This window comes from Eleutherodactylus coqui, chromosome 1 (genome assembly GCF_035609145.1).
Source record: "Eleutherodactylus coqui strain aEleCoq1 chromosome 1, aEleCoq1.hap1, whole genome shotgun sequence".
Taxonomy (NCBI): Eukaryota; Metazoa; Chordata; class Amphibia; order Anura; family Eleutherodactylidae; genus Eleutherodactylus; species Eleutherodactylus coqui.
The window spans coordinates 253563006-253590796 of record NC_089837.1 but is presented as its reverse complement, the minus strand read 5'-3'; the positions used below and the strand labels follow the sequence as shown (position 1 = coordinate 253590796).

The 27791-nt window shown below is 41.0% G+C and overlaps 1 protein-coding gene across 2 annotated transcripts in view; it reads right to left on the bottom strand.

The window, feature by feature from the left end:
- Nucleotides 1–27791, bottom strand: part of ASCC3 (activating signal cointegrator 1 complex subunit 3) — a 677124-nt gene that overhangs the window by 407088 nt on the left and 242245 nt on the right. For both annotated transcript variants that reach the window (XM_066608127.1, XM_066608136.1), the window contains exon 11: nt 11102–11266. In XM_066608127.1, coding sequence (XP_066464224.1) covers nt 11102–11266 — 165 coding nt within the window. The remainder of the gene's footprint in view (nt 1–11101; nt 11267–27791) is intronic.

Below are 27791 nucleotides of genomic sequence, written 5' to 3'. Positions count from 1 at the left end.
GGTAGCGCAAATTTTCCAATCGTTATTAGGGAAAGAGAAGGCTCATAACATAGTAATTGAACGCATCCATTAGGCACTTAGGCCTAAACCTTCACCATCAGACCTACCCAGAGATGTCATCTGCAGGCTGTTGAGCTACCTTGACACCTCGGCCATCCTCCAGAGAGCTAGGGAGTCTCAGGACAACTTATATGATAGCGATAAAATTCTAATATTCCAGGACATTGCGTCCAGTACGCTGGCCAAAAGACACATACTTAAGCCCCTGGCAGAGGCCTCGCGCTCAAAGAAGCTCCCAGTGAGGTGGCTCTTTCCACATATAAAGACGGGCAGTGGTACCCATCAGATCTCCAGAGGATCTTAAAAATGCCTGCAAGAAGCTCGACATTCCTCCAAATCAATATACCGTCATGGATGCCAGTTCAAACTCAACATCAGATCCCGTAGCTAGAGAAGCCGGAAAGCTGAAAACTTAATACGAAATCCAGGACAATGAAACAAATATACTTCTGGTTGGTGATCTTACAGGTGTTCTACCTAGGCTGAGGTCTCCTTATACATGTTTTTTCTTTGGTGAGAACTACGGGGTTATCCTTTTATTTTACTTCCCTCGCGGTAACACTCTTGAAGTCGAGAAAGAAGGCTTTCACTGACGTGAAATTCTAAGGAGTATGTAAGTCAGAAATTCCTTATTTATAGCGTGGTTTTGAGGCCGTGGATAAGAGACTTGGGATGACTTCGGGCACACTAGATCACCTGAACTCGCACTTATATGTATGACACCCGCGTTCTCGAGCACACCCAACCTTGATGGGGTCTAGGAGGGGCAAGCACTGAGGGGGTACCGGATTTCTCGAGACCACACTGTTTGATGTTCTTTTCTTCCTTAGTTTTTGATTCTCTTATGTAGTGCATAAATGCCTATGTCTGTTAGAAAAATAGGAGAATGTTTTGAAAAAAAAACACTTTGACATATTAAGTTATTTTAAGTCTCGGGGGCACTTGCCCACATACAAAAGTGCACGTTCAATCACTCCTTACATGTGAGGGTAGGAGGGTGAGCTCTGGGAATAACTCCCTAACTCTGGGCCTGTCTGAGGAGCTGGCTCAGGGTCCCTTTTGGGGAAGCTCATCTCCCAACATAAGTACACCCACTCTCCTCCTCACATCACGACAAATGATGTCATTTGTAAATAAGTTCATACAAAGCGCCAGAGATCACCGTAGTCCCGGAACGTCGATGGCAAGTATCTTGCACAGAAGCAATTCCCATGTATCTCAATATGGCTGATATTAAAATTACCTTCTTCAATATAAGAGGGCTAAACTGTCGGCAGAAAAGTAAAACTCTCTCACTATTACAGGAAAGTTAAACCCTCTCACCATTACAGAAGTTTAAATCGGAGGAGGTGTTTTTTCAAGAGACTTACTTTTGACAACCATACCCCCAAACTACCGACAATTACCTTTAATCAACGGTTTTACAGCTCCCATACCTCAGCCTCTAGGGGAGTCTCTATAGCAATTAGTAAAAATATCCCTTTCTCCCGACACTGTCAAAAATAGATTCCAACAGGAGGTACATACTTTTGAAGGGTTCAATAGCCCACAATAGGGTCTCCTTTGCCAACCTTTATGCCCCGAATAGAAACCAGATACCTTGGTTAATACAAGTGCTATCTTAATCCAGAAACTTTGCAGAGTGGTCTGCAGGTAGCTTGAGATTTTAACTTGGCATTGGACCACATGATAGACACCATCTCAGACTCCCCCTCAATACCTCAAAAACAGATTTGCAGTCTTAAAAGTCTACTATCAGAGCTAAATCTCCAAGTTGCGTGGAGGATCTTGAACCCGGATGCAAGACAGTACACGTAATTCTAACGTATACACGCCACTTTCCACAAAATCGGCTTCCTGTTGATCTCCGGGAAATTCATTCAATCTCTAAACATGACTGAGATGGATTTGATTACAATTTAAGACCAAGCACTGACCTCTCTCTTAGTAGCTATTAATAAGTACCCAATAAGAGAATGGCTCTAGCGTTTAAACTGCACCTTGTTAAGCAAAGAGAGCCATTGTTCATCATTCTCAGAGTTTTAAAAATTTCTTTGAGATTAATGATACCCCAGGGTTCCAGTCCCAATGATATGGGAAGCCCATAAAGTCTTTATTAGAGGAGAATTGATAGCGTTCGGCACTACGATTAAAAAACAACGAGAGTAAGGTAAATTCCCTCTTTGCCCAGATCCCAAACATACAAACTTTTCACAAGAATACACTCAACAAGGAAACTCAGAAGAATTAAAAACACAGAGACAAACTTAAAACCTATTAACCCTTTCCAATCCACTGTCTGATGTCTTAAGACGACATGATTTAAGGCTGTACAGCCCCAGTCTTTGATACGTCCATCGGGGTAGTCTTACTGTATATTGCCAGCCTCTCTACTGTCAGAGCCTATCCAACGTGTCATCTCATGCAGTACTGGCTTTAGCCTGCAGATAGCGCCGTTGTATAACGGCAGAAAAAGAGTAAGCCCCCTAGGAAAATCAGGCTAAAAAATTGGATTGGAAAGGGTTAAACATAAAAGCTGTAAATGCCCTCTTCACATCCAATAACAAAATTACATGAACGGGGACAGGGGTTCTAAAATAATGTTGAGACTTATTAAAAAACAAAAAGGAGAAAACCTTTACTTCTCAGATAAAGGCCCTCTCAGGGAAAGTAGCAACTTCTACATAGGAAATCGCCAGTGAGTTTGAGAACTTTGACAAATCCTTATGTAAAATTTAACAAATAATACTGAACAAGTTCCCTCTGCCAATGCCTACGAGGCCTCACAGTCATTCCTAGATACCCTCAAACTCTCGAAATTATCAAGAGGAGGACACATCCAAAAAAACATCCCAATTTCCCTTGAGAAGGTGACAGAAGTCCTTACTTCTATTCCAAGTGGGAAGAGCCCGAACCGAGATAGCCTTCCAATACTATATTATAGTTTGTCGATATTTCCCGTATTTTGCAGAACTTTGCAACTCCCCACTTACAGAAACTGCCTTCCCTAAACAATCATTGGAAGCTTTTGTAACTTTAATCCCCAAGAAAGGGAAAAACCTGAAACTATGCAGTAATTATTGTCCGATCTCATTGCTGAATGCGGATCTCAAACTCTGGGTGAAGCTCATAGCCGAACGCATCCCTTACTCCCCAACAAGCTGATGCATCCGGACCAACTGGGTTTTGTGCCAGGAAGACGGGAATTATTATACTTCTCGCATAATGCACACTATCCACTACGCCAAAACAAATAAAAACCTGTTGGTGCTCCTCAGGACATATACTGAGAGAGCCTTGATAGAGTTAGTTAGGATTACATCGAAAGCTCATTAGTGAAATTTGGATTTTTTGATCGGCTTATCAGAGCTATTTTCACCCTCTACTTGGACCCTTCAGCCAGAATACTTATCAATGGTTTCATGTCAAAATCATTCATGTCAAAATGGCACTAGATAAGGATTCCCACTGACAACCACAGTCTTCATCCTGGTGGTGGAAGCTTTGCTCCAAAGGATAAAACAACAACATCCACACCACCGCAACTTTTGCGGACGATCTCCTCATACTGTCATACAATCCCCAAAAAGCATTCCCAGCAATTTTGGATATCTTTGACCTCTTTCGAAAGTTATCTAGCTTCAAAACCAACAATGCTAAGCTGCAGAAACAATATGACTTCTGATGGCCCCCTTCGAGCATTAAATACCTGGGTGTCACATTATCCTCCAATCCCGCCCATCTATATGACACAAATTATGCACCTCTACTCAAAAAGCTAAAGACGTAGCTCCAGCTACCACACTGGCCCAATGGAGAAAGTCTCACAGATTCTTCGCTTTGAGGAAACTGTGGCCTGCAAGTTAGGAAAAAGAGACAAGTTCCTGTCTCTATGGTAGCCATGGGTAGGTTACCATGAGATGCAATATAACTAAAATTATTAGTCATAAAATTGCTAAACGATTAATGCATAATTGTCGCTCCCTATAGACTTTAATTGTTTACATTTTCATCAGACAACCATTTAGATCCTCTTGCTGACTGCTTTCTCCCCCACCCCTCGCTCTCTTTCCCCCATTCATTAGTTTTTTTTCTATTACTTAACCTAACTACTAAAGACCCTTTTACACAGGACGAGTGTTGGGCAAACAATGCTGATATTCGTTCCTGTGTACACTCGCTCCTGTGCTGCTACACAGGAGCGGGTATCACTGAATTGCTCAGAGCGCGGCCAGCAAGCACGCAGGGTGGCTGGGGGAGAGTTCTTTCCCCAATCTCTCCCTATCCCTCACCATTCACTGTAGGCAGCGGTCGTTCAGTATTGAAAGGCTGCTGTTTACACTAAACGATTGTCATTCAGGATTTCAAGCATGCTCAAAACTGAACAACTGGACGATTCTCGTCCAATCATTCACTTTCTGCATGGGACAATTATAGTTGAAAACCCAGCAGGAGCTCGGAGTTGTGAACGACCAGAACGATAATTGTCTCATGTAAAAGGGCCTTTAGTTAGGAAACAGTTTTAACTACCAATGTAAAACGAGTCTGCATTTCCTGTTGATATCACAATGGTCTATTAGCCTATCTTCAATCGTTTGTAAAGTTTGTTGAGGCCCTGCGTGTCGTCATTTCTCTCTGTTCCAATTTTATAGGACAGGTGACACTGTCCTTGCCTATATGCTAGAAAATCATTAATAAAACGTGAATGTAAAAAAAAAAAAAAAAGCACAAACTTTGTAGAAAACAAAACTTAAGTAAATGAGGGATTAGAGGAAAGAAAATAGGGGTGGTTAGGTATGGGAAGAAGGGAGAGGAGGGGCGGGAATAATTTTGGCCTGCTTGACAACAGGGGAGGTCTATTGGTTATTTATCTTATATGTAAGGTTTGGCAAGGTAATATAGTGATGGAAATACACCACCATTAAGAAGCCAAGTGTTTAGTCGTGGGGAGGAATGAAATAAAATCTAAGAGACCCAGGTAGCATAAGAGCTGGAGTATTTTTTTTTATCATCATTAGCACTTAGTTCTCCATATGCATATGCAAGATATGATGTTCCATCTAAGTTTTGGGAGAAAACAGATACAAAATAGGAATTTAAAAGGTTGGCCTTAAATAGGAATTTAAAAGGTTGGCCTTCTCAACATCATTCTTAACCAATTCACAATTTTCATCTTGTAAGCATTCAATAGCATCTTTGACTTTTCGTTTTCTTTTGACATATCCCCAAAATCATTTTTTATTGAAATTGCCCTCTGTTGCAAGTCTCATTTCATTATTAGCTTTAGCTTTTCTGACATTTGCGCTACAGTTTCTGCAGATGGCATTATATTCTTCTTTAGATATTCCCTTTTCTCTTCATTTGATAAACATATTTTTCTTCCCTTTTAACGTGTGCAAGTTCTGTGTTCATCCATCCTGGTCTCTTTAAATGCCTCCCATTCTTGCTTCTTATAGGGTTTTTTAACGATTTAGCTTTGAGAATCTCATTTTACAATATTTCCCAAACTTCTTCGACATTTCTGTCCTTAAGAACATCCAGTCATTGAATTCTTCCTACCCTCTTTCTAAGTTCATTAAAATCTGCCTTTCCAACCTTGAGGTCTGAATTTTATCAGGTTGCCCTCCCCTTTTTATCCAAAATTAAAGGATAACATGATCACTGCCTCCTAAGGTCCCAGCCACCCTTACTTCCTCAACCATTCCCTCCCTATTGGTAAGAATTAGGTCCAAGATAGCAGATCCCCTTGTTTTCTCTTTTACCTTTTGGAAGATAAAGTTGTCAGCAAGAGCAGATAAGAATTTGTTGGCTCCATTATTTTTACCTGAGAGAAATTCCCAACAAATGTCTGGATAGTTAAAATTCCCCGTGATCAGTATATCATTGTTAGGTTGTGATTCTGGGACTTGTAGTACTCTGGGTCCAGGAGCACATCTGCACAGGTGAGGGTTAATTGAACTGTCTGGGTGTGGTTGTTCTGGTCAGCCAATCCCCTGGATTTGGGGGTAGATATATACCCCAGCCTCGCTGCTAGAGGAAGTTGTTTCTCCTTCGTCTTGTTTGCCTGTGTTAGTGTCTGGTCATCTTGCAGCTTGTTGGGTGTTTAGTGTCTGGTCAGCTTGCTGAGTGTTTGGTGTACTGTGCTGCCTGTTTAGTGTCTTGCTAGAGAAGGGACTGCAAGACACAAGGAGCCTTGTTGCGGTCTTGCAGCTTAAGTTCATTGGCCAATATACGAACTAATCCCTTGCTTTTATATTCAGCTTTAACATCTGCTTTAGTGTGTGAAGTTGTGTGGTGAGTTTGTGCATTTAATGTGTCAGTTCCACCTGGTTGCGAGTATCACCCTTTCAGGGAGAGCAGGGCCGAGGTTCCAGCATGGGGACGCCTTTATAGAGGCGATCGCTATGCTTGTAGGTAGGGCCTAGTCACCTTCCTTGCAGAACAGGGTCAGTTTACCCTATATCTTCGGATTACGTTCGTGTGGGCCCGATGCTTAGTTGTCCACAGGAACGTAACAGTCATGCTTTTTTGAGAGCTTGGCCATCTAATGTAGAGAGTTCATCAATATATTCTGCTTGTCCAGGTGGCCTATAGCAGTGTTCACCAACTGCAGTCCTCAGGGACCGCCAACATGTCATGTTTTCAGGATTTACTCAGTGTTGCACATGTGATGTAATTATTGTCGGTACTTCAGACATTGCCACAAGTGTTCTTATCATAGGATATCTTGAAAACATGATCTGTTGGTGGTCCCTGACGACTGGAGTTGGGGACCCCTGGCCTATGGTAAATGCCTACAATAGTGTCCTTTCTGTTGTTCTCTCTTTATATTCTCACCTAAATAGTTTCTACAGAACTATCATGCTCTAGAGCTTGAATATCTGTGGATATTGTTTTCCTAACCCACAATGCAATACTCCCCCCCCCCTTTTTTTAGGTCTGTTTTTTATAAATAGGTTTTATCCTTCAATCCTTGTATTTCAATCGTGTATAATTCAACCATCAGTCCCAGGAGTATTGTGAAACCATCCCATATGTCAAGAAGCCGACCCAAGAAAGACGAGACTTCAAGACCTTGTTGGCTTTACTTTACTTCCAGAATGTAATTTAAAATACTTCTTGTTTATATTAAAAAAAAGACAAAAGTATTATAGAGGTGATAGCTTGATTTGCCAACTAGAAATATTATACACTATGTTGACAAAAGTATCGTGACATCCACCTATCCTGCAATGGTGCTTGAAGTGTTGTTTCTGGACTGTAAGTAAGTGGAAGCAAGTTTTGTGAACAGATGAATCACAGTATGCCTTCTTCCTTTTGGATGGAGAGCAGTTTCTACCCAATTGCATCACCCCAACAATGAAGTTTGGAGGAGGTTCTGTTATAGAGTGTGGGTGTATCTGCTGGAAAGACCATTAGTTATATTGAAATCCCCCTCAATGTCAGTGGGTAATGGGACATTCTGGACAATGTGGCATTGCCTACCTTATGGCAATGCTTTGGTACAGCTCTGTGTATCCATCAGTATGACCAAGCACCATGACATATAGCATGTAGTGTGGAGACTTAGTTTGAGGAGCAGAACATCTGCAAACTTTATTGGCCAGCCCAAAGTCCAAATTTTAATCCCATCAAAATCTTTGGGATGAACTAGAAGGCCGTATCTGTTCACACTCAACATACCCATCTTTCCCTACATCACTATCTGAAGCTGTATTAGAGGAATGGATGTAAATTGCTTCACATATTTATCAGAATTTGGTAAAAAGTATGCCTAGGAGGGTAACTGAAATCATTAAAGGGGTTGTCCCGCGGCAGCAAGTGGGTCTATACACTTCTGTATGGCCATAATAATGCACTTTGTAATGTACATTGTGCATTAATTATGAGCCATACAGAAGTTATAAAAAGTTTTATACTTACCTGCTCCGTTGCTGGCGTCCTCGTTCCCATGGAGCCGACTAATTTTCGCCCTCCGATGGCCAAATTAGCCGCGCTTGCGCAGTCCGGGTCTTCTGCAGTCTTCTATGGGGCCGCTCGTGTAGAATGCCGGCTCTGTGTAGCTCCGCCCCGTCACGTGCCGATTCCAGCCAATCAGGAGGCTGGAATCGGCAATGGACCGCACAGAAGCCCTGCGGTCCACGGAGACAGAGGATCCCGGCGGCCATCTTCAGCAGGTAAGTATGAAGACGCCGGACCGCCGGGATTCAGGTAAGCGCTGTGCGGTTTGTTTTTTTAACCCCTGCATCGGGGTTGTCTCGCGCCGAACGGGGGGGGGGGTTAAAAAAAAAAAAACCCCGTTTCGGCGCGGGACAACCCCTTTACGGCCAAAGGCGACCCAACAGCATATTGAAAAATGTGATTAAAATCATATTTGATCACCTTCTATGCGTGGCCCAATAGTTTTGTCAACATAGTGTATGTACCTCAACCAATTCTTTATGCATGTACAAACCTTCCAGAGTCATTCAAGGACAAAATCACCCAACCATCTTTGATTTTTATGAAACTTTACACATTTCTTAGTTACTAAAAGGTATATAAAAATCTCAATTTTCAGACTCATCAGGTCAAAGGGTCAAAAAATACAAACGGGTCAATTTTTTGATGGTCCCTGAGAACCAGATCTCGGAAATTATTGGGCTTAGGGAAGACGTGCAAGGTGTCAGTCTCTCTGTAATAATATGTAGATTAATAATATATTTTTACTAACACTGTAATTTCATTATATGTGCTCTAGATGTCTCATACCTTCCAGTCTCGCATGAATCCTTGTGAAGAATTTAACCCTCCATTGAAAGTGTCAACAGTTGTTATAAATTTATATCATAACTGCCGTATCTTTTTTGTTTTGTCCATGACTAGAAAAGTGCTCGGTCACAGGTAATTCTGTCTTTCTCAGTTTTAATGTGTGGAGATGAGATCTCATCCTGGCTTTCAGTTTGTGCCCTGTTTCTCCAACATAACACAGCACCAAACCTTTTTTTTTTTTCTTCTTCATAATATATTATCGTCATACCGATAATACACTTGAGCATATGAACTTTTCTGTTCTTAGTGACTCAATTGAACGTACAAATACAGTTCACATGAACTTACAAAAGCTGTTTTCGATGGTTAAAGCAAGACTTCTGGAAATTATGAAAACACATGATCTTACTGATGGCGCTCAGTCAATCACAATCAGCTCTTTCAGCAGGCGGGAATTTTAAATCCCCGGGTGCTGATAGATCAGTACTACAGAGCCGGGTACAGCAAGGAGAAGACGTGGCTGAGCCTCGGCTGCTGAAGGGAGGTGAGTATCATTTTTTTTTTACACTATATTTAACTTATATTAAAGCCCTTCTCTGAAATCCATTGACGGGTGTCATGTGTGACAGCTGCGGTAGGGAATTGAGGAATTCCTCTACTGCATCTGTCACAGATATGGCAGATGTAGTAGCAGGGAATTCTTTTTACTAGTGGGGATACTCAAGCGTGGTGCTTGGCTTGAGTAACGAGTACTGCGAGTATGCTAATGCTCGAATGAGCATCAAGCTCGGACGAACATGCTCACTCATTTCTACTCAGGAAACATATGTCATAGTCTGCTTGCAACGAGATACCACCTAAGTAAAAACTCCTGAAATAACCATAGTGTGGTAAGGGCCATCTGTCTCTAATTTGAAGCCTCTTGTGACCTGCCTGTGTCAACCTCTTATTTATCCATATATAGAGACTTGCTGGGGGACTAAGAGAGATCATTATATAAAGCTGATATTGTGTTTCTAGCTCCCTCGACCTTAATGCACATGGATTCAAATAAACTTTTATTGTGTTTCTAGCTCCCTCGAATTTAATGCATATGGATTCAAATAAACGTCCAGATGTAATATCTGTTATGAAGAATGTTTTTGACATTTTTTTCACAGAAATAAGAGAACTGTGTGGATAAATCTTGTTCAGAATTTGCACCACACAGGCATATCAGGGTCACCCAGAGACAGAACAAATGCTAGTAAACAAATGAAGTTGGCATCAGAGCATACTAAGAAACTAGAAACATTCTGGGAAATAAAGTGTTGTGTGGCCCCTAATGGCTGTTGTGTCAGCCCAAAGCACTATCATGATGCCACAAAGCACTATGGTGAGCGCTAATTTTATTATTATTATTTGTAGCTGCGAATAATTGTGATTTGTTCTGACGTTGGTGCCCTTGGGCACCATTTGTAGTTCTGAGTGGTGAGGTGTGGAATAATACACGGAGCCAGATATTTTGCTGATATATTTGTTGTAAAACCGGTATTATTAAATGAGGCAGTGAGATGAGGTAATTTTCTTCATAACATTCAGTGCTTAATAACTGATACACAAATTGCAACAATGTAGACACCTGTGTCTAACTCATGCATATACTAGGAGCTTACCCTGGATTTCTTTTCTCTATACATCGTTGTATTTATATCCATTTACTTCTTTTATTTTCCCTCTATTCACTGTCAAAGCTGCTGCTCCTTCTCAGTTACTCTCTCTTTCTCTCTGTGTCACGGCTGATCTCCCTGTTTCTTTTCACTTCTCTCTCCTGCCTGGCACTTTCTTTTCTCCTGTCATGCGCTCTCTCTCTGGCACTTGCTTTGCCTAGTGCGTCTCACTCACTCTCTGTATCACTGGCTCACACTGGCTCCTGCGACCGTTGTCGGGCTATTTATAATCTCTGTCCCCTGACCAGTTTGTCTGCAGCCAATCACAGCCTACGCATTTTCTCTATCTTGTGCAGCTGGCTAATAAACGTCCTAACTGGTTGCTAAGTTACCTACATCCCTTGTGTAACCTGATTCAGATTAAACTCTAGGGCCAATTTATTTTATTGCCGGTCCCCATAACTAAACAGTGCTATGTAGTGTCTATTTCCAGGCGACTACAAAAGTTTGCAGTCAGTTAGTGTTACTAACAGTTTTGAAACTGTATACTTTCTATATGATTTAGGCACTTCAGCATAATGCAACAATAACTTGAATGAAGGCTCCACTTCTATTCAAGGCAGAGTTGAAATTTTGCTTACCTGTCGTAATGTCCGTGCCACTAAACTTTCCAACACTGGGCCTCTGTCTTCATGCAGCAAATGTACTTCATCTAATATCAACAGTCTGACAAGTTGAGACAGTGCCACATCTCCAACACTCTTTCTGGTAACAACATCCCATTTCTCTGGTGTAGTCACAAGCATCTGTGGGAATAAATTAAAGGAGAATAATTTGCATAATCAGCAATAAAACTGTGATAATTAAAAATGATTAGAAAGATTTATTTACTATGTAGGTTGTCACTATAATTTCAATTAAACATATTTAAGAGGTTTGTCCAAATGCCACACATTTCCACTGCAACTATTTTTGCACAAATGTAGTATTACACGACAAACATACCGATAAATGGATGACCACACAATACATGGTCATCTGAGTCAGCTACAATGGGAGCTACTTTTTCAACAGCTTTCCACTCTTCTAAATATAAGGGAGCCTTGAGTGATCGACCCCTTTCTGTGATGGTCTATGCTCAAATTTGGAAATAGATACAGTTTGTCAACTTTTAACTTCTTGAAACATAAAAAATTAACAAAGCACATTGGCTCTGTTGAAAGGAAACATGAAGTATAAGTATTGAAAATATATGCACACACACACAATTCCCTAATTATAAGGAAATCAGGTATGTAGGCCTTAATATAAGCTGTCAGGAGACATTGTTGTCAACATGCCCTTATGTTTAGGAAGCAGTTTCACTTTTTGGCTTAATGGTCCTTTAAACAGAAGCCATAAGGTCAATTTAGTCAGATTACCAATAGCTAAATATATGAAATACATCAACAGCATGGCTTTATACAAAACTGGGGCTAGATGGTGCAGATGGAACAGTTATCATTTGGAAATTAACCACGTCAGCTATTGAGATTAGCAGCTGTACTTCGACACAAGACTAATTAGCAAACTGTAATGGAATACATTTAGCAAGGCATATTACAATTTTCAAGGTGTGAAAAACAAGTAATCCCAGCTATTTAAGTAATTCGTTGGAGCTATGCCGCATTTACTGAATAAAATTCATGACATGAACATAAAATACTAGAAGATAGAATTTGTTTTTTGTTTCATATTCTATTAAATGTAAATGAGTGACCTATAATAATGCAAACATACCTCTAGTAAAATTAACAGCATAAAATAAGCATTAAAATCTAAATATGCACACACCTTTGAGCTGCAGCAACAAATATCTGGATCTATAGAATGTGCTAATGTTTTTGAAATGTACCTGAGGAGGAATAATATTCACCCGGTATGCCCCCTTGAAAAACAGGAGATTAGCGACCCTGTTGCGTTCCTCAAATTCTGGCTTAAACAGCTGACTGAACCACATTCTACCTGGCTATGCCCTCACCTCAGCCTAAGGGTGTCTACCCACTACAGCTCTTTCTCACTGCGAAATTCGCAGCGTTTTTTTTCTCCGGGGGTCTATGGGACTTGTTAATGTTAAAACCGCGATCGCGTAAAATCTCGATTTCGTGGTAAATTGAGATTTTGTGCGATCGCGATTTTAACATTAACAAGTCCCATAGCCCCCTGCAGAAAAAAAAACGCTGCAAATTTCGCAGTGAAAAAGAACTGTAGTGGGTAGTCACCCTAAGGCTGCCTATCCACGGACAATGTAGTATCCTGTGGTGGATCTCCGCCGCGGGAGCCTCCGCCCGGGAGGAGCCGGCAGAAGGATCTCCGCCGGTCAGCCTATCTGACAAATAGGCTGACCGCGGAGAATCGCAGCAAATCACAGCATGCTGCGAAATGCCGGCCGCGAGCGGAGAATCACAATGATTCTCCGTTCGTGGACAGGGGGGAAGCGCTCTCCATAACAACACTATGGAGAGCTTTCACTGCATTGCCCATGGCCGGATTATCGGCGCGAGGAACGCAATGAAAATCCGCCTGTGGACAGGCAGCCTATGTTGGCCAAACTATTTCAGTTTTGGGACAAAGCTGCCATCAAACGAGAAATGCATGCCAAAGGTAAAATTATGTATAACAACTCTAGGGTGCCTTTTTATCAAAGAATGGTTGGAAAGGACCTCCAGGGTCATCGGGTCCAACCACCCACTCAATGCAGAATTCACTGCATCATCCCAGACGGATGTCTATCCAGCGTCTGAATACTTCCATTGAAAGAGAACTACCTCCCATGACAACCTGTCCCACCTTTTGCTCACTCTCACTGTCAAAAAGTGTTTTTTAAATATCTAATTTGTGTCTCCTGCCTTTCAATTTCATCCCTTTGCTTTTAGTCTTTCTTTGTGCAAAAGAGAATAGGGCTGATCCATCTACACTGCGACAGCCCTTCAGATATTTGTAGACAGCTATTAAGTTTCCTCTCAGTCTTCTTTTTTGCAAGCTAAACATTCCCAGATCCTTTAATCATTCCTCATAGGACATGCTTTCAGACCGCTCATCATCTTAGTAACTCATCTCTGAACTTTTTTTAAAGTGGGGTGCCCAGAACTGGACACAATATTCTAGATGAGATCTGACTAAGGAAGAGTAGAGGGGGATAATTACCTCACGTGATCTAGACTTTATGCTTCCCTTAATACATCCCAAAATTGTGTTTGCTTGTTTTGGCTGCTGCATCACATTGTTGATTCATGCTCTGTCTATGATCTATTAGAATACCCAAGTCTTTTTCACATGTGCTGCTTTTTTTTTTTCATTTTTCTTGCCCAGATGTAGGACTTTGCATTTCTCTTTGTAAAAATACTATTTTGTTAGTCGCTGCCCACTGTTCAAGCTTTTCTAGATCTTTCTGAATACCCCCTCTCTCTCTTCCCTAGTGTTAGCTATCCCTCCTAACTTTGTGTCGTCTGCAAATTTGATCAGTTTCCCATCAATTTCCTCATCCAGATTATTTATAAAAATGTTTAACACCACTGGGCCTAGAACAAAGCCTCATGGTACCCGACTTGATACATTTTTCCACTTGGATGTGCAGCCATTTATGACTACTCTTTGAGTACGATCACTCAGCCAGGTCATTTTTTTAATAAGTATGGTATGAGATACTTTGTCAAATGCTTTACTAAAGTCAAGATATACTATATCTACCGCATTTCCCTGATCAACCCAGTCGGTGATTCTGTCATAGAAGAAAATTAGATTAATCTGACATGACTTGTTTGTTACAAATCCCCGCTGGCTCTGCTTAATTACTCCATTTTTATCCAAGTACTTGCATACATGCTGTTTAATAATTCGTTCAAAGATTTTTCTCGGTATAGAAGTCAGACTCACAGGCCTGTAGTTTCCTGTATCCACCTTCTTCCTTTTTTGAAGATAAGGATAACATTTGCCCTTTTCCAATCTTCTAGAACTTCTCCTATTCTTCAGGAATTTTCAAATATTATGGTGAGCAGTTCAACAATTACCTTTGCTGCTTCCTTTAGTATTCTAGGAGGTAATGCATCTAGATCTTGAGACTTTAATTCATTTAGATTAGCTAAGTGTTCCCTCACCATCTCTCTGCTTTTAGATAACCTGCATTCTTTTATTCCCCCAATAGCACAGGGAAGATCAGTTGAGGTTCCATCTACTTTCTGAGAAAAAAACTGATACAAAATAGGAATTTAAAAGTTTGGCCTTCTCAACATCATTCATAACCAATTCACGATTTTCATCTTGTAAGCATCCAATAGCATCTTTGACCATTCTTTTGCTCTTGACATACCCACAAATCCTTTTTTATTGCTTTTGGCCTCTGTTGCAAGCCTCAATTCATTATTAACTTTAGCTTTTCTGACACTTGCCTTACGGGTTTTGCAGACCGCATTATATTATTCTTTAGATATACCCCCCTCTTTTCATTTGCTAAACAGATTTCTCTTCGTTTTTACCATGTGTGCAAATTCTGTGTTCATCCATCCCGGTCTCTTTAAATGCTTCCCATTCTTCCTTCTTTTAGGGATTGTTAACGTTTATGCTTTGAGAATCTCATTTCACAATATTTCTCAACCTTCTTGGACATTTCTGTCCTTAAGAACATCCAGCCATTGGATTTTTTCTACCCTCTTTTTGAGTTCATTAAAATCTGTCTTTCTGAAATCCAACCTAGAGGACTGCGTTTTCTCAGGTCTTCCTCTCCTTTTTATCCACAATTCAAGAATAGCATGATCACTGCCTTTTAAGGTCCCAGCAACTCTTACTTCCTCAACTATTTCCTCCTTGTTAGTAAGAATTAGGTCCAAGATAGCAGATCCCCTTGTTTTCTCTTCTACCTTTTTGGAAGATTAAGTTGTCAGCAAGAGTGGATAAGAATTTGTTGGATCTATTACTTTAACCTGAGAGAGATTCCCAACAAATGTCTGCATAGTTAAAATTTCCTATAATCACTGGCATGCTTTTTTTAGAGCTTGGCCGTCTGATGTAGAAAGAGTTCATCAATATCTTTTGCTTGTCCATGTGGCCTATAGTAAATGCCTACAATAGTGTCCTTTCTGTTATTCTCTCCTTGTAGTCTTACCTAAACACTTTCCACAGAACTACCATGCTCTGAAGCTTTAATCTGTGTGGAGATTAATGTTTTCCCAACATACAACGCAATACCTCCCCCCACCCCCTTTTTTAGGCATGTTTCTTATAAATAAGTTGTATCCTCCTTTTCTAATCGTGTGTATCTTTCCACCAAGTTTTCGTGATGCCAAGACATTATATTTCTCTTCCTGTGTTAGGAGCTCAAGTTCTTTTTGTTTGTTTGACATGCTTTGTACATTTCTGTAAAAACATTTTAGTTTGTGATCGGTGTCTCTTGCTCCTCTACTTTCCTTCAGAATTTTTTGTCTGTGTTCTTTAGAGATGAGCGAACGTACACGGTAAGGCCGATTTCGCAATCGAGCACCGCGATTTTCGAGTACTTCACTACTCGGGTGAAAAGTACTTGGGGGCGCTGTGGGTGAGCGGGGGGTTGCAGAGGGGAGTGGGGGGAGAGGGAGAGAGAGAGAGCTCCCACCTGTTCCGCGCTGCTACCCCCCCGCTCCACCACGCCCCGCCCCACAGCGCCCCCGAGTACTTTTCCCCCGAGTAGTGAAGTACTCGAAAATCGCGGTGCTCGATTGCGAACTTGGCCTTACCGAGTACGTTCGCTCATCTCTAGTGTTCTTTCTTTCCACTTCTAATAGCAAAGTCCTCAAATGCATTCATTAGCTGTAAATAATATCCTCTTGCCGCAGGCTGTGTGGGATTCCGCGGCGGGCTCCCGCCCATGGAATCCGACCCGCCTGTGGACGCGAGGCCTTAGTTGTATATTTTTACATGGCCATTCATTTCCCTCCCCATATAATTCTAGCTTAAAAATCTCCTGATGAGTAGCAAGACAAACATATTGTTTTGAGTCTTTCTAAGATGCAACCTGTCTTTAGCAAGGAGTCCTTCATATAGGTAATTCCTTCCTTGATCTAGAAATCCAAATCTTTGCTGACGGCACCATTAACATAGCCAGTTGTTCATCTGCAGAATCCAGTTGGCAATCTTATTCCATGGCCATCAACTGGGAGGATGGATGAGAAGAACACCTGTGTTCCTATTTCTTCACTTTCCTGCCAAGGTCTTCAAAGTCTCTGCAGATAGTTGCAAGGTCCTTTTTTTGCAGTGTTATCTTCCCTATCATCTATTAGCAGAAATGGGTAGTGTTCTGTAGGACTGAAGATTCTTGATAGCCTATCAGATACATCTTTGAATTGTGCACCTGGAAGACAGCATACCTGTTCCTTTCAATAGGAAATCCCTCACAACAGCCACTCTCCTTTTCTTTGTCAAAAGATCTTCTCCATTAGAGGATTTTGAGTGCTTTCTAGACTGTTCTTTGACTAGAGACTAATGTTATCATATATTATTTATTTTTCACACTGAGTACAAATGAAATCCAAAAAACCAATTACAGAATTTCTTTTTTCCCCTAATCTCCCTAAAAAACTAATAAAATTATACAATACATTATATGTACCCCAAAATTATGCCATTAGAAAATACAACATGCCCGGCAAAGAACAAGCCCTCATGTGGCTATGTCAATGGGAAAATTAAAAATTTATGGCTCTAGAAATACACCGATGAAAAAAATTGAAAAATCAGTTAGTCATTAAAGTGCAAACCGGCTTCCTCACTGAAGGGTGATATTAATAACACTGCCACCTACTATGCACAAAGCACTAATCGTAGTTCTGCTCATAAATGTATGACTGCCTGTTTATAGAGCCCGATCATCATTTGATTTTTATGCCTGCATAAAATGGATGACAAACAATAAGTTATCATTCATTGTTAAGTCACTGGCAGCATTTACGCTAAATGATTTTGTTGAGATTCCCGGGATCCAGTAAGAATCTGAACAATAATATTTCCTTGTAAAAGGGCCCTTAGCTTACAGCTAACGTTGGTCTATAAAAATAACATACTATACATATAATTAGAGATCAGCGAACCTACTCGGCCACGCCTCTTTTTCACCCGAGTGCCGCGATTTTCAAGTACTTCCGTACTCGGGCGAAAAGATTCGGGGGGCGCCGTGGGTGAGTGCGGGGTTGCAGCGGGGAGTGGGGGGAGAGGGCTCCCCCCTGTTCCCCGCTGCTACCCCCCGCTCCGCCACGCCTCCCCCCGCCCCCTGAATCTTTTCACCCGAGTACGGAAGTACTCGAAAATCGTGGTGCTCGATCGAGTAATTACTCGAAACGAGTATATTCGCTCATCTCTATTTATAATATATAAATGTGTGCCATTGATGTGGGTAATTAAAAGTGGTGTTCACATACAATTTAACACATACTGTGTATTAAAAATAAATAAAACAAAATGTATTTTAAAGATGTGGCAGATATAATCGCTGATAAAACTTAAAGTCATGAGATGCATTTCAATCTAGGATTTGTACAAGGGCACAGCAGAATAAAAATGGGTTAACGATACATATTTTTGCTGTCAGACTAAATTTTTCTCAGCCCATATAACCTTTTTTCCATGTCTAAACTCTGTTAGAATTAATATTAGGTTTTGCTACCAGTTTATCTTTCCCATAGGGAAAAGAGTAGACGAGAAGCATTTACATTTTAAATCTTGCTGAAGGTTACATTTAGAAGCATTACTATGCTTACAAAAAAAACAGCACACAAACAAAAATGTATTTTATTTATTAAAATTACAAACATTGGTATCCACAATGCACATATTTAAAATTAGAATAGTGGAGGTCTGAATCAATTTCAAGCTGTCATATTCATAATATGCTCTTCCATAAATTGTTAGCTTTATCCATCAGGGTTATCATTATCGATCTGAAAACATGTATGATGAGATGATATTAACGGGTAGAGAAGCCATATGTGCACCTCTTAATGACTGTACAGATTCTATGGTAAATAGAGTTTTTACATTCAAATACTTTGCTGAACATCAACTCTAATTTGGGAGTTTAATGGAGTCTGCTATAAAAACTTTCTATGAGTTTTATTCAAAGGGGTATTCGTAGATTATTTAAAAATCTTCAAGGGTGCATGAAAAATAAAACTGTATTCACCAATTAAACATCCTGCTGATCCAGTGCTGCAGTTTCAGTCCAGTGCTGGGAGTTTCGGCAGTGATCATGTGCCTTCCATCGTTCATATGACCACTGTAGCCCAGCACTGACCTGAGTGGTCACGTGTGCATGAATGGCAGATGACCACTGAGTACAGTGATGATTTCAAAGATTACCTGAATGATGAACGACACATGACCACTTCAGAAGCTTTTGGCACAGGACCAGTGTTCTTATTTTTTTTTTCTTTTTAGGCACAGATCTTCTCCTTGACCAATATAAAGAAATCTTGGAAAATCTCTTTTAACCCCTTAATGACATGGCCTATTTTGGCGTTGAGGACCAAGCAATTTTTGGTATTTTTCCATCTCCACTTTTTAAAAGCCATAACTTTTTTATTTTTCCGTCGACGTGGCCATATAAGGGCTTGTTTTTTGCGTGGCGAGCTGTAGTTTTTATCGGTGCCACTTTTGGGTACATAGGTTATATCGTAAAACTTTTATTATTTTTTTTATGACAGGGAGAGAAAACATATCAATTCTGCCATAGATTTTTTTTTACAGCGTTAATCATGCAGCATAAATGACACACTAAATATTTTCTGCGGGTCGGTACGGTTACAACAATACCAAAGTTCTTATATTTTTTTTAGGTTTTTACACTTTTTTGCAATAAAAACCCTTTTTATTAGAAATCTTTTTTTTTTCTCTATTGCTGCATTCAAAGTCCTGTAACTTTTTTATTTCTCTATGTACGGAGCTCTATAAGGGCTTATTTTTTGTGAGACGAGCTGTAGTTTTTGGTGGTCCCATTTTGGGGACTGTACGGCTATTTTGATCACTTTTATTGCATTTTTTGGGAGGCAAAATGCTAAAAATTAGCATTTTGCCTCTGTTTTTCAGCGTTTTTTGTTACACTTTTTGCCGTACCAAATCAAAAGCGTGTTCAACTTTTTGTACACGTCGTTACGGACGCGTCAATACCCAATATGTGGGGTTTTAATTTTTTTTACCCTTTTTTATGCTAATATTAGAAAAAGCATAAAAAAGGTTTTTTTTACATTTTTCTTTTCTTTTTTTTTTACAGTATTTGAGTCCCTCTGAGGGACTTGCAGCACTATGCCTATGATCGCTGTCATAACGCATGGCAGAGCTACTGCTCTGCCATGCCTTATCGCTTATACAGCGATCATAGGCATTGGCAATACAGGACGCCAGTGTTGCCATGGTGACATGCCGGGCTTGGTGACATGCCGGGCATGGTGACATGCCGGGCTCTCGCGATGTCATCGCGAGAGCCGGCCGGAGACACAGAGGGAGCGCGCTTCCTCTGTGAACCCTTTCCCTGCCGCGATTAGATCGCGGCAGGGAAGGGGTTAACAGCGGGGGGGGGGGGGGGCGCATCTCCGATGTACCCCTGCTGTTACAGCGGGACGCCGGCTGTGACTGACAGCCGGCTCCCGCTGCGGGATAGCGCTGTATCATATGTGATCTCGCGCTATCCCCAGGACGTACGGTACGTCCTGTTGCGGGAAGTACCAGACTCCCAGGACGTACCGGTACGTCCTGTGGCGGGAAGGGGTTAATGCATTTGTAGCTTGATCACATTCACACCATTAGCTTAGAATTCGAGCTCTGTACTGCAATAGACACCTCTTTAGTTGCTGCAATCATCTATAGTTGTTGATATTTAGTTTAATCCTTATTCTTTATATATATATATATATATATATATATATATATTTCTTGATTTAATATCCTGTTTCCCTGAAGATAACACCTACCCGAAAATAAGCCCTAGCATGATTTTTCAGTCTTTTTGAGGATGCAAAATGATTTTTCAGGATGCTTGAAGTATAAGACCTACTCCAAAATTGGGTCCTAGTTACAGTTAATAAAAAAGGACAATATAAATAGTGTCCAGGCAGCTATACATGTAAAAAAAAGTTAAATCTTTTGGAACAAAACTTAATATAAAAGACACTGTCTTATTTTTTAGGGAAACCGGTTACATGGAATTGGACACGGTTAACAATGTAGATCAAAAGACAGTTTAGTCAGATTGGCTGCTTCCTTTCCATGTTTGGTATTGTACATGACTTCTCGCTGTATTCACCAGTCAACCATGAGTTTTATGGGTATCCCATAGTTAGAAACCTTAAACTAAGCTCAGGTACTGGCACTTTATCACACTATAATTTTGTTTCTAGAAAAGGCCCGCTGTCTGTACAATAATTAAATGAAGCTACTAAAATACAGCAATGCAATCAAAAGGGAATACATAAATTAAGCTGTATTCAATGCTACATTCAGGGCTCATGTTGAGCATAAATGTTTGAAAAGTGTCATCAAAAAGCTATAGGGAAAAAAAAGATAACATATACAGGCAAAATGTATATCAAAAGGACACATCTTGATTGTCGGTATACAGAGGCCCAGACATGCTGCATCCAGGATATCAGACAGCAATGGCATCAGACATCCTGATTAGTGGTGAGGATTTACATATTAAACCCTTAAGGACTGGACAGTTTTGGGGGCATTTTACCCACGTGGTGGTTTAACTATCCTAGTTTATTTCCTTCAGCTACCAAAATGATTTTTGTTGCATTTTTTTTTAGTGATATACAGGGGTAATCTTTAAGCGCTGTGTACTAAAGAAAGGAGGAAGCAGAAGGGGTTAAAAAAACACTTCCTCCTCCTCCTCCAGGTGACTAACTGCTGACAAGCTGACCTGCTTCTGATTGACAATCCAATATACGTAGAAGAACGATGGCAGCATAAAAGGCGTAGTAATTTTCTTATACTTTTTATTCCTCCATCAGGACTGCAACGTTTCAACCCTCTTGGGGTCTTTGTCAAGCAAAGAGGGTTGAAACGTTGCAGTCTTGATGGAGGAATAAAAAGTATAAGAAAATTACTACGCCTTTTATGCTGCCATCGTTCTTCTACGTATATTGGATTGTCTAATCGGGGGGCTTGGTGGCTCTGACCCCCATACCTTGGCGCGCATATTATGAACTTTTGAGTTTAATTTGAAAATCCTGAAGTGTGCTGTGAGTTGCTGCGGATGCACTGCTTCTGATTAACTGCAGAAGCAGCGGCTTTAATCCCACGCCATATTTTTACGCCGTCTGGGATTAAAGCCCAGGACTAAGCGCCGTAAATTTACTGTGCTTGGTTCTTAATGGGTTAAACTATGGTTTTATACAGGGCTTCACTTTAAGGTAAAAGGAGATACACTTTAGGTGTTAGTACAAACATCAAAGACATTTCCTTGAGATATGACATTTAGAGATAAGCGAATATACTCGTTTCGAGTAATTACTCGATCGAGCACCGCGATTTTCGAGTACTTCCGTACTCGGTTGAAAGGATTCGAGGGGTGCCGGGGGGGGGGGGGGGGGAGGCATGGCGGAGCGGGGGGTAGCAGCGGGGATTCTATCTTAAGCCCCTCTACTTATTTTTTGGGTTGATGCACATAAAACAGATTATTTTGGACTTTTCAAGTAAAATGAAAAGGCCAGTAATGGCCTGTTTACTTCCCTTGTAATTAAATGTATAATATATGGGTGGCAGTGAAAATGAACAAAGATCATGGAGCAAATATTTTACTTTAATAAAGTATATATAAAATGACGACAAGAACAAATATTAACCTTTTAAATCTAATGTAACTTTTTAAAGATTTAATAGTATCTTTATGGGTATAATTTACAGTTACCCAATGTAATAGAAAATAGATAGCACACCTGGGAAATATGTACAACCTTTAAACTGGATCACATTAAATGGATAATTTTATTACTAATCAACAGGAAAATTTCAACCTGGGAATCCTATAAGGCAAAGCTTCTGTATTACTAATATATAAAAACCCATGTACCATTTCAGTATTTCAAAGTCTAATCTGATAATGATACAGAAGATTAAGGCTGGGTTCACACTTGGCGTATTCCCGTCGGAAATCTCGCGGTTTGGCCGCAGCAAAAACCGCGAGACTTCCGCCGGGAGAACGGTCGCGGTTTTGAAGCGGCCCGGCCGCTTGCTTTTCCGTTGCGGCCGGCTCTCCCATAGAGGAGAGCGCGGCCGTGACATAAACAAACAAAAAAACCAAAGTAAATAGACATGCTGCTTCTTTTAAACAGGACTTACCGCAGCGGATTAGCCGTCCCGAGATTAGCGGCCGCGGGCGAATCTGCTGCGGCAGAACCGCGGAAAATCCGCCCTGTGTGAACCTAGGCGTAATCTATACATAGCAACAAGGAATGCTGTATTGTGAACAGGGATCTGATATGGACAGCCATACTCAAAACCACTCATCAGTAATAAAAATCAGTAATAAAAACTAAAGTAATTTGCAAATATTTATCTTCATAGTATTTAGTCCCAACTATTATTTGAAAGTGGACTATTCAAATGCAATACACATTGTAAAAAAAACCAAAAACAAGCACCTAGAAGGAATTGTCGGAATGGAATGAAACTTTCTATGTGTAATTGTAATGTTGATATAAGTAAGTAATTACAATATCAGAGCAAAAGGATAATTTATTGCAGAAAACTGACCCCTTGAAGGCAGGCTCTAGCACCCTGTTGTACCGCCTCTAGCTTGGATACAAGATCTGATACGGCTGGGCATGGAGGCTCTAGCACCCTATTGTACCACCTTTAGCTTGGATACAAGATGTGATACGGGCGCGGCTTCAAGGCTCTAGTACCTTGTTGTACCGCCTCTAGCTTGGATACAAGATGTGATACGAGTGGGCATCAAGGCATACAGGTTCTGTATGGAATCCTCCAGCATATATCCATACTTGCTGTAACTGAGCCTCTAGATCAGTGATGGCAAACCTTTTAGCGACCGAGTGCCCAAACTGCAGCCCCAAACCCACTTATTTATCGCAAAGTGCCAACACGTCAAGGGGGCGGGGCTTATCACGACGTATGATTTTACCTCTATTGTTCTAAAAAGGACAGGGCTTTTTCAAAATAGACAGCATGCAGATTTTGACTGCTTTTTGGATGCGGAAAAGCTGCAGAATTTGCCTCAGAAATTTCTGTTGATTACATTTTGCAGCATTTCCGCCACGTGTAAACATACCCCAGCAGTAATAGTGACACACCCCACCCCCCTAGCGGTAATAGTGTCCCCCACGGTGGCCCTAGTGGTAATAGTGACATCCCACAGCAGCCCCCAGTAGTAATAGTGACAACCCGCAGCGGACCCAAGTAGTAATAGTGACACCCCACAGCGGCCCCCAGTAATAATAGTGACATTCCACAGCGGCCCCCAGCAGTAATAATGACATCCTGCAGCAGCCCCAGTAGTAATAGTTACACCCCGCAGCGGCCCCCAGTAATAATAGTGACATCCCACAGCGGCCCCCAGCAGTAATAATGACATCCCGCAGCAGTCCCAGCGCTTCCCCCTGAGACCAATCTACTTACCCCCTCCTGCTCCTCTGCACGGCGCTGATCCCGGTGCACACTGTGACGCCAGTGTGATGCCCGATGCCTCCTCCCCACAGTGGCCCTAGCGGTAAGTGACCCATCACTGCGGCCCCAGCAGTAATAGTGACATCACACAGCGTCCCCGGCGGTAATAGTGACATCTCACAGCGGCCCTAGCAGAAACAGTGACAGCCCACAGCGGCCCCAATGGTAATAGGGACATCCCACAGCGGCCCCCAGTAGTAGTAGTAGTGCTAGCAGCACTTATTTCGATGCACACTGTGATGTCAGTGTGCTGCCGGACGCCTTCTTCCCTCTGCTCTTTCGGAACCAAAGAGGAGAGATCAGGGAATGGGGAAGGAGGTTCCCGGCAGCACACTGACGTCACAGTGTGCGCAGGGATCAGCGCCAATAGCAGCGCTGCTGAGTTAATGTCTGCAAGGGAGCCACACCCCCTCCGGTATTCACGGACGTGGTGAGCGGCCGATGGCAGCACGTGCCAGCAGTGAGGGCTCTGCGTGCCGCCTCTGGCACACATGTCATAGGTTCGCCACCACTGCTCTAGATCATGCAAACTTGTAGGCTGTAGAAGTTGGCATACTAGATGGTCCAATACCAATTCTATTGGCAATAAGTCTGGCGGCCAAACAATCTGCAGAAGTGTTGCAATGTTGTAGACAAACAGGTCTACATTTATGCTGACTGCACACATGACACACACAGCTCTTGGATACAGTGATGAGCCACTGGTCATGTGCTCCCTGAATCCACCCACACAGGTGATCACATGACGCTTCCCAGCCCACCGCCGCTGTGTCATGTGCTACAGCGGACGATAGTGTGAACGGATGGCTTCCATTGACTGCAATGGAAGCCGTACGCGCGTACACCCGCGGCAAATAGAGCATGCCGCGGGTGAGGACTGGTGAATTCACTGTGTGGAATTCCGCGGTGGAATTCCGCACCGTGAGGACTGAGCTATTAGGTTCAATAGAACCTAATAGTTGCGGGCAACGCAACGGATTTCGCGGCGGAAATCCGTTCGTGGGAAGGAGGCCTAAAAGTTAAATATTGAAACTTCTCAAAACCCTTGTCCATATGCTGCATATTGGGCTCCTCTACAAAAGCAGCTCTGACTTTGGTAGGCCCAGACATCCATGCATTACATGAATGGCCATTCATTTAAATGACCAGAAAGTCTGACCTAGTGCCATCCATTGGCAATAAGAGCTATTTGACGCTATTAGGAAAGCCTGACCCACCAGGGCGGTTTCTATGCAAAAAAGTGTCTTTATGAGTCTACCCATTTAATGCTCTAAATTAAAACAACCTGCAATTTTAAACTGAATTGGTAGCAGATTCAAAAATAAACGATAATTTTGTCATTTTAGGCATTCTAGGTATAGAAACATTGCAAATACTACCAGAACATGTAAAAAGAAATAGTCTGAGTGATCAGCAATTCAGAGAGATTCACTTTTTGCCTTAACATATTCAGACTTTAGATATGGTTGAACTTGATGGACATTTGTCTTTATTCACACACTAACTATGGAACATTTTTCATTTTCTTGGGATCACGAAAGACTTTAACATTATTCAGATTGCAGTATTTTGCAATTTATCAGTTGCTGATAGAAAAATTGGAGAGGTTAATTGGCCGTCATTCACATTAATTTTTGGAGCTGAAGGCACTGTACTGCCAGTTCCTTTCAAATACTAAGCTGATTACATTTTAACAAAAATGAGAAAAATGATGTTGTAAATGTCTGCAGTAACACTTCAACAATACACCTTACAATGATTTCCCTGCAAAGACACTGAACCTTATTCTTAAAGAAAATCTATGTCTGACTACTCATGAACGATTCAGCAGAATAAAGAGATTGTGTTTAATCACTTTAGTAGTAAGGGAACATTACATTCAAAATCAAACCTCTGGCTCTCTACAGTACTTCAAGTACAATAATACAAAATCCTACTTTTTAAAATCACCAGTCATTAAACCAGTTTGAATTAGGGACTTCAGCTAAGAAAGTGCATTGATTCTGCTTTATTTAGTCTATTCAGGAAAATGGAAAATTTCTGACACACCAACTGAGTGTAGATAACAACAGAGTCCAGACCCAGCAATTAACACAAATGTGGCACATGCTGGCCAACAATAAATCCTATAGAACATGTGCCATAAATAGAAAAATGCCTCTCCTCCACAACAAAGACGCTACACAACAATACACAGAGTGTGTCAGAAAGTGATAAACATTTGACAACAAAAAACAGTCAGCGCTTCCAACAAATGAATCAAATGTAAAAGTGCACATAAGCCATGACAACAATTACAGTAACACGTCACAGCACTCAAACACATTTAATATTTGCATAAAATTGCACAATGGTTGTTTGCACTAAACGCATAAAAATGCATGGTTCCTAGCGCATATTTTTATCAAAACGTGTGGGCCCATCAACCATGTTCGTGGGGGACTTTATTGGCACTATAGAAACCACTCTTATGCCTAAAAATCCTTCAAATGATTGGGAAAGCTGTATACCTAGTTATATACTATAAGGATCGCCTGGACGTGGTGGATGGGCCCACATATTTTGATCAAAATGTCAGCTAAGAACTTTGTATTTTTTGCGATTTGTATAAAAACCAGTTGTGCAATTTTGTGCAGATATTAAAATGTGCATGTGTGCTGAAGCACGTGTTTGTTACTGCAACATTTGACTACATACCAAATTTCACAATAAAAATTTATTTTGGAAAGGTTTGTGGTTCTGCATTCCCAAGTACACAAATGCAGAGAAAACATAGTATAATGGTAGTATAATGGGTTTTTGCCTATTGAATTCAACAGCACAGTGTAGTCAAGTATATGTTTCTAAAACCACAAATACAGCTTGGTAAAATGTGGATTTTTTTGGTTTTAGACCAGTAAAAGAAACACTAAGGTTGGAAAATATCTAACTAAAAAACACTTTTAGAATACTATTTTTATTGTTGTTACGCGCCTCCTCTCCTCTTTGTTTTCCTGAGCTTAAACTATGAGAACAATTGACTCAGTGAAAGAGACAGGGCTTAGGCCCCAAATTTGCTTAGCATTCTTATTTTTTTCACTATTGTCCCTTAAAGTGCATTCAGGACATCACAATAAAGGCATTGTGGATGGGATTTTAAGAAATTTCATCCTCCTGCTATGGAGAACTATCAGCAGAGTAAATTAACCTACACTACAGATTTCAAATCTGCAGCTGGTTGATTTTCACAACGGCTTTCACAGCAATGTGTGAGATGCACCAAGTATGACATAAAAGAGATGTTTTAATGATCAATTTTAACAAGCAATATATTTGATTTAAAGCTTACTTCCAACTAATATGAACAAAATAAAACTTAAAGGAAATGCCCCCTTTCAAACACAATTTATTTTTTCAATATATGCGACCTGCCATGTGCAAATGATAAGGAGGTTGTGGTATCAGCTGGTCTCATGTGGGACCCACAATTCAAAGCTATGTTGCCTGACCCTTTATGAGTAAGGGTTACATAAGTGTAATTTTGGTTATAATTAGAGATGAGCGAATGTACTCGTCCGAGCTTGATACTCGTCCGAGTATTAGTGTGTTCGAGATGCTCGTTACTCGTGACAAGTACCACGCGATGTTCGAGTTACTTTCACTTTCATC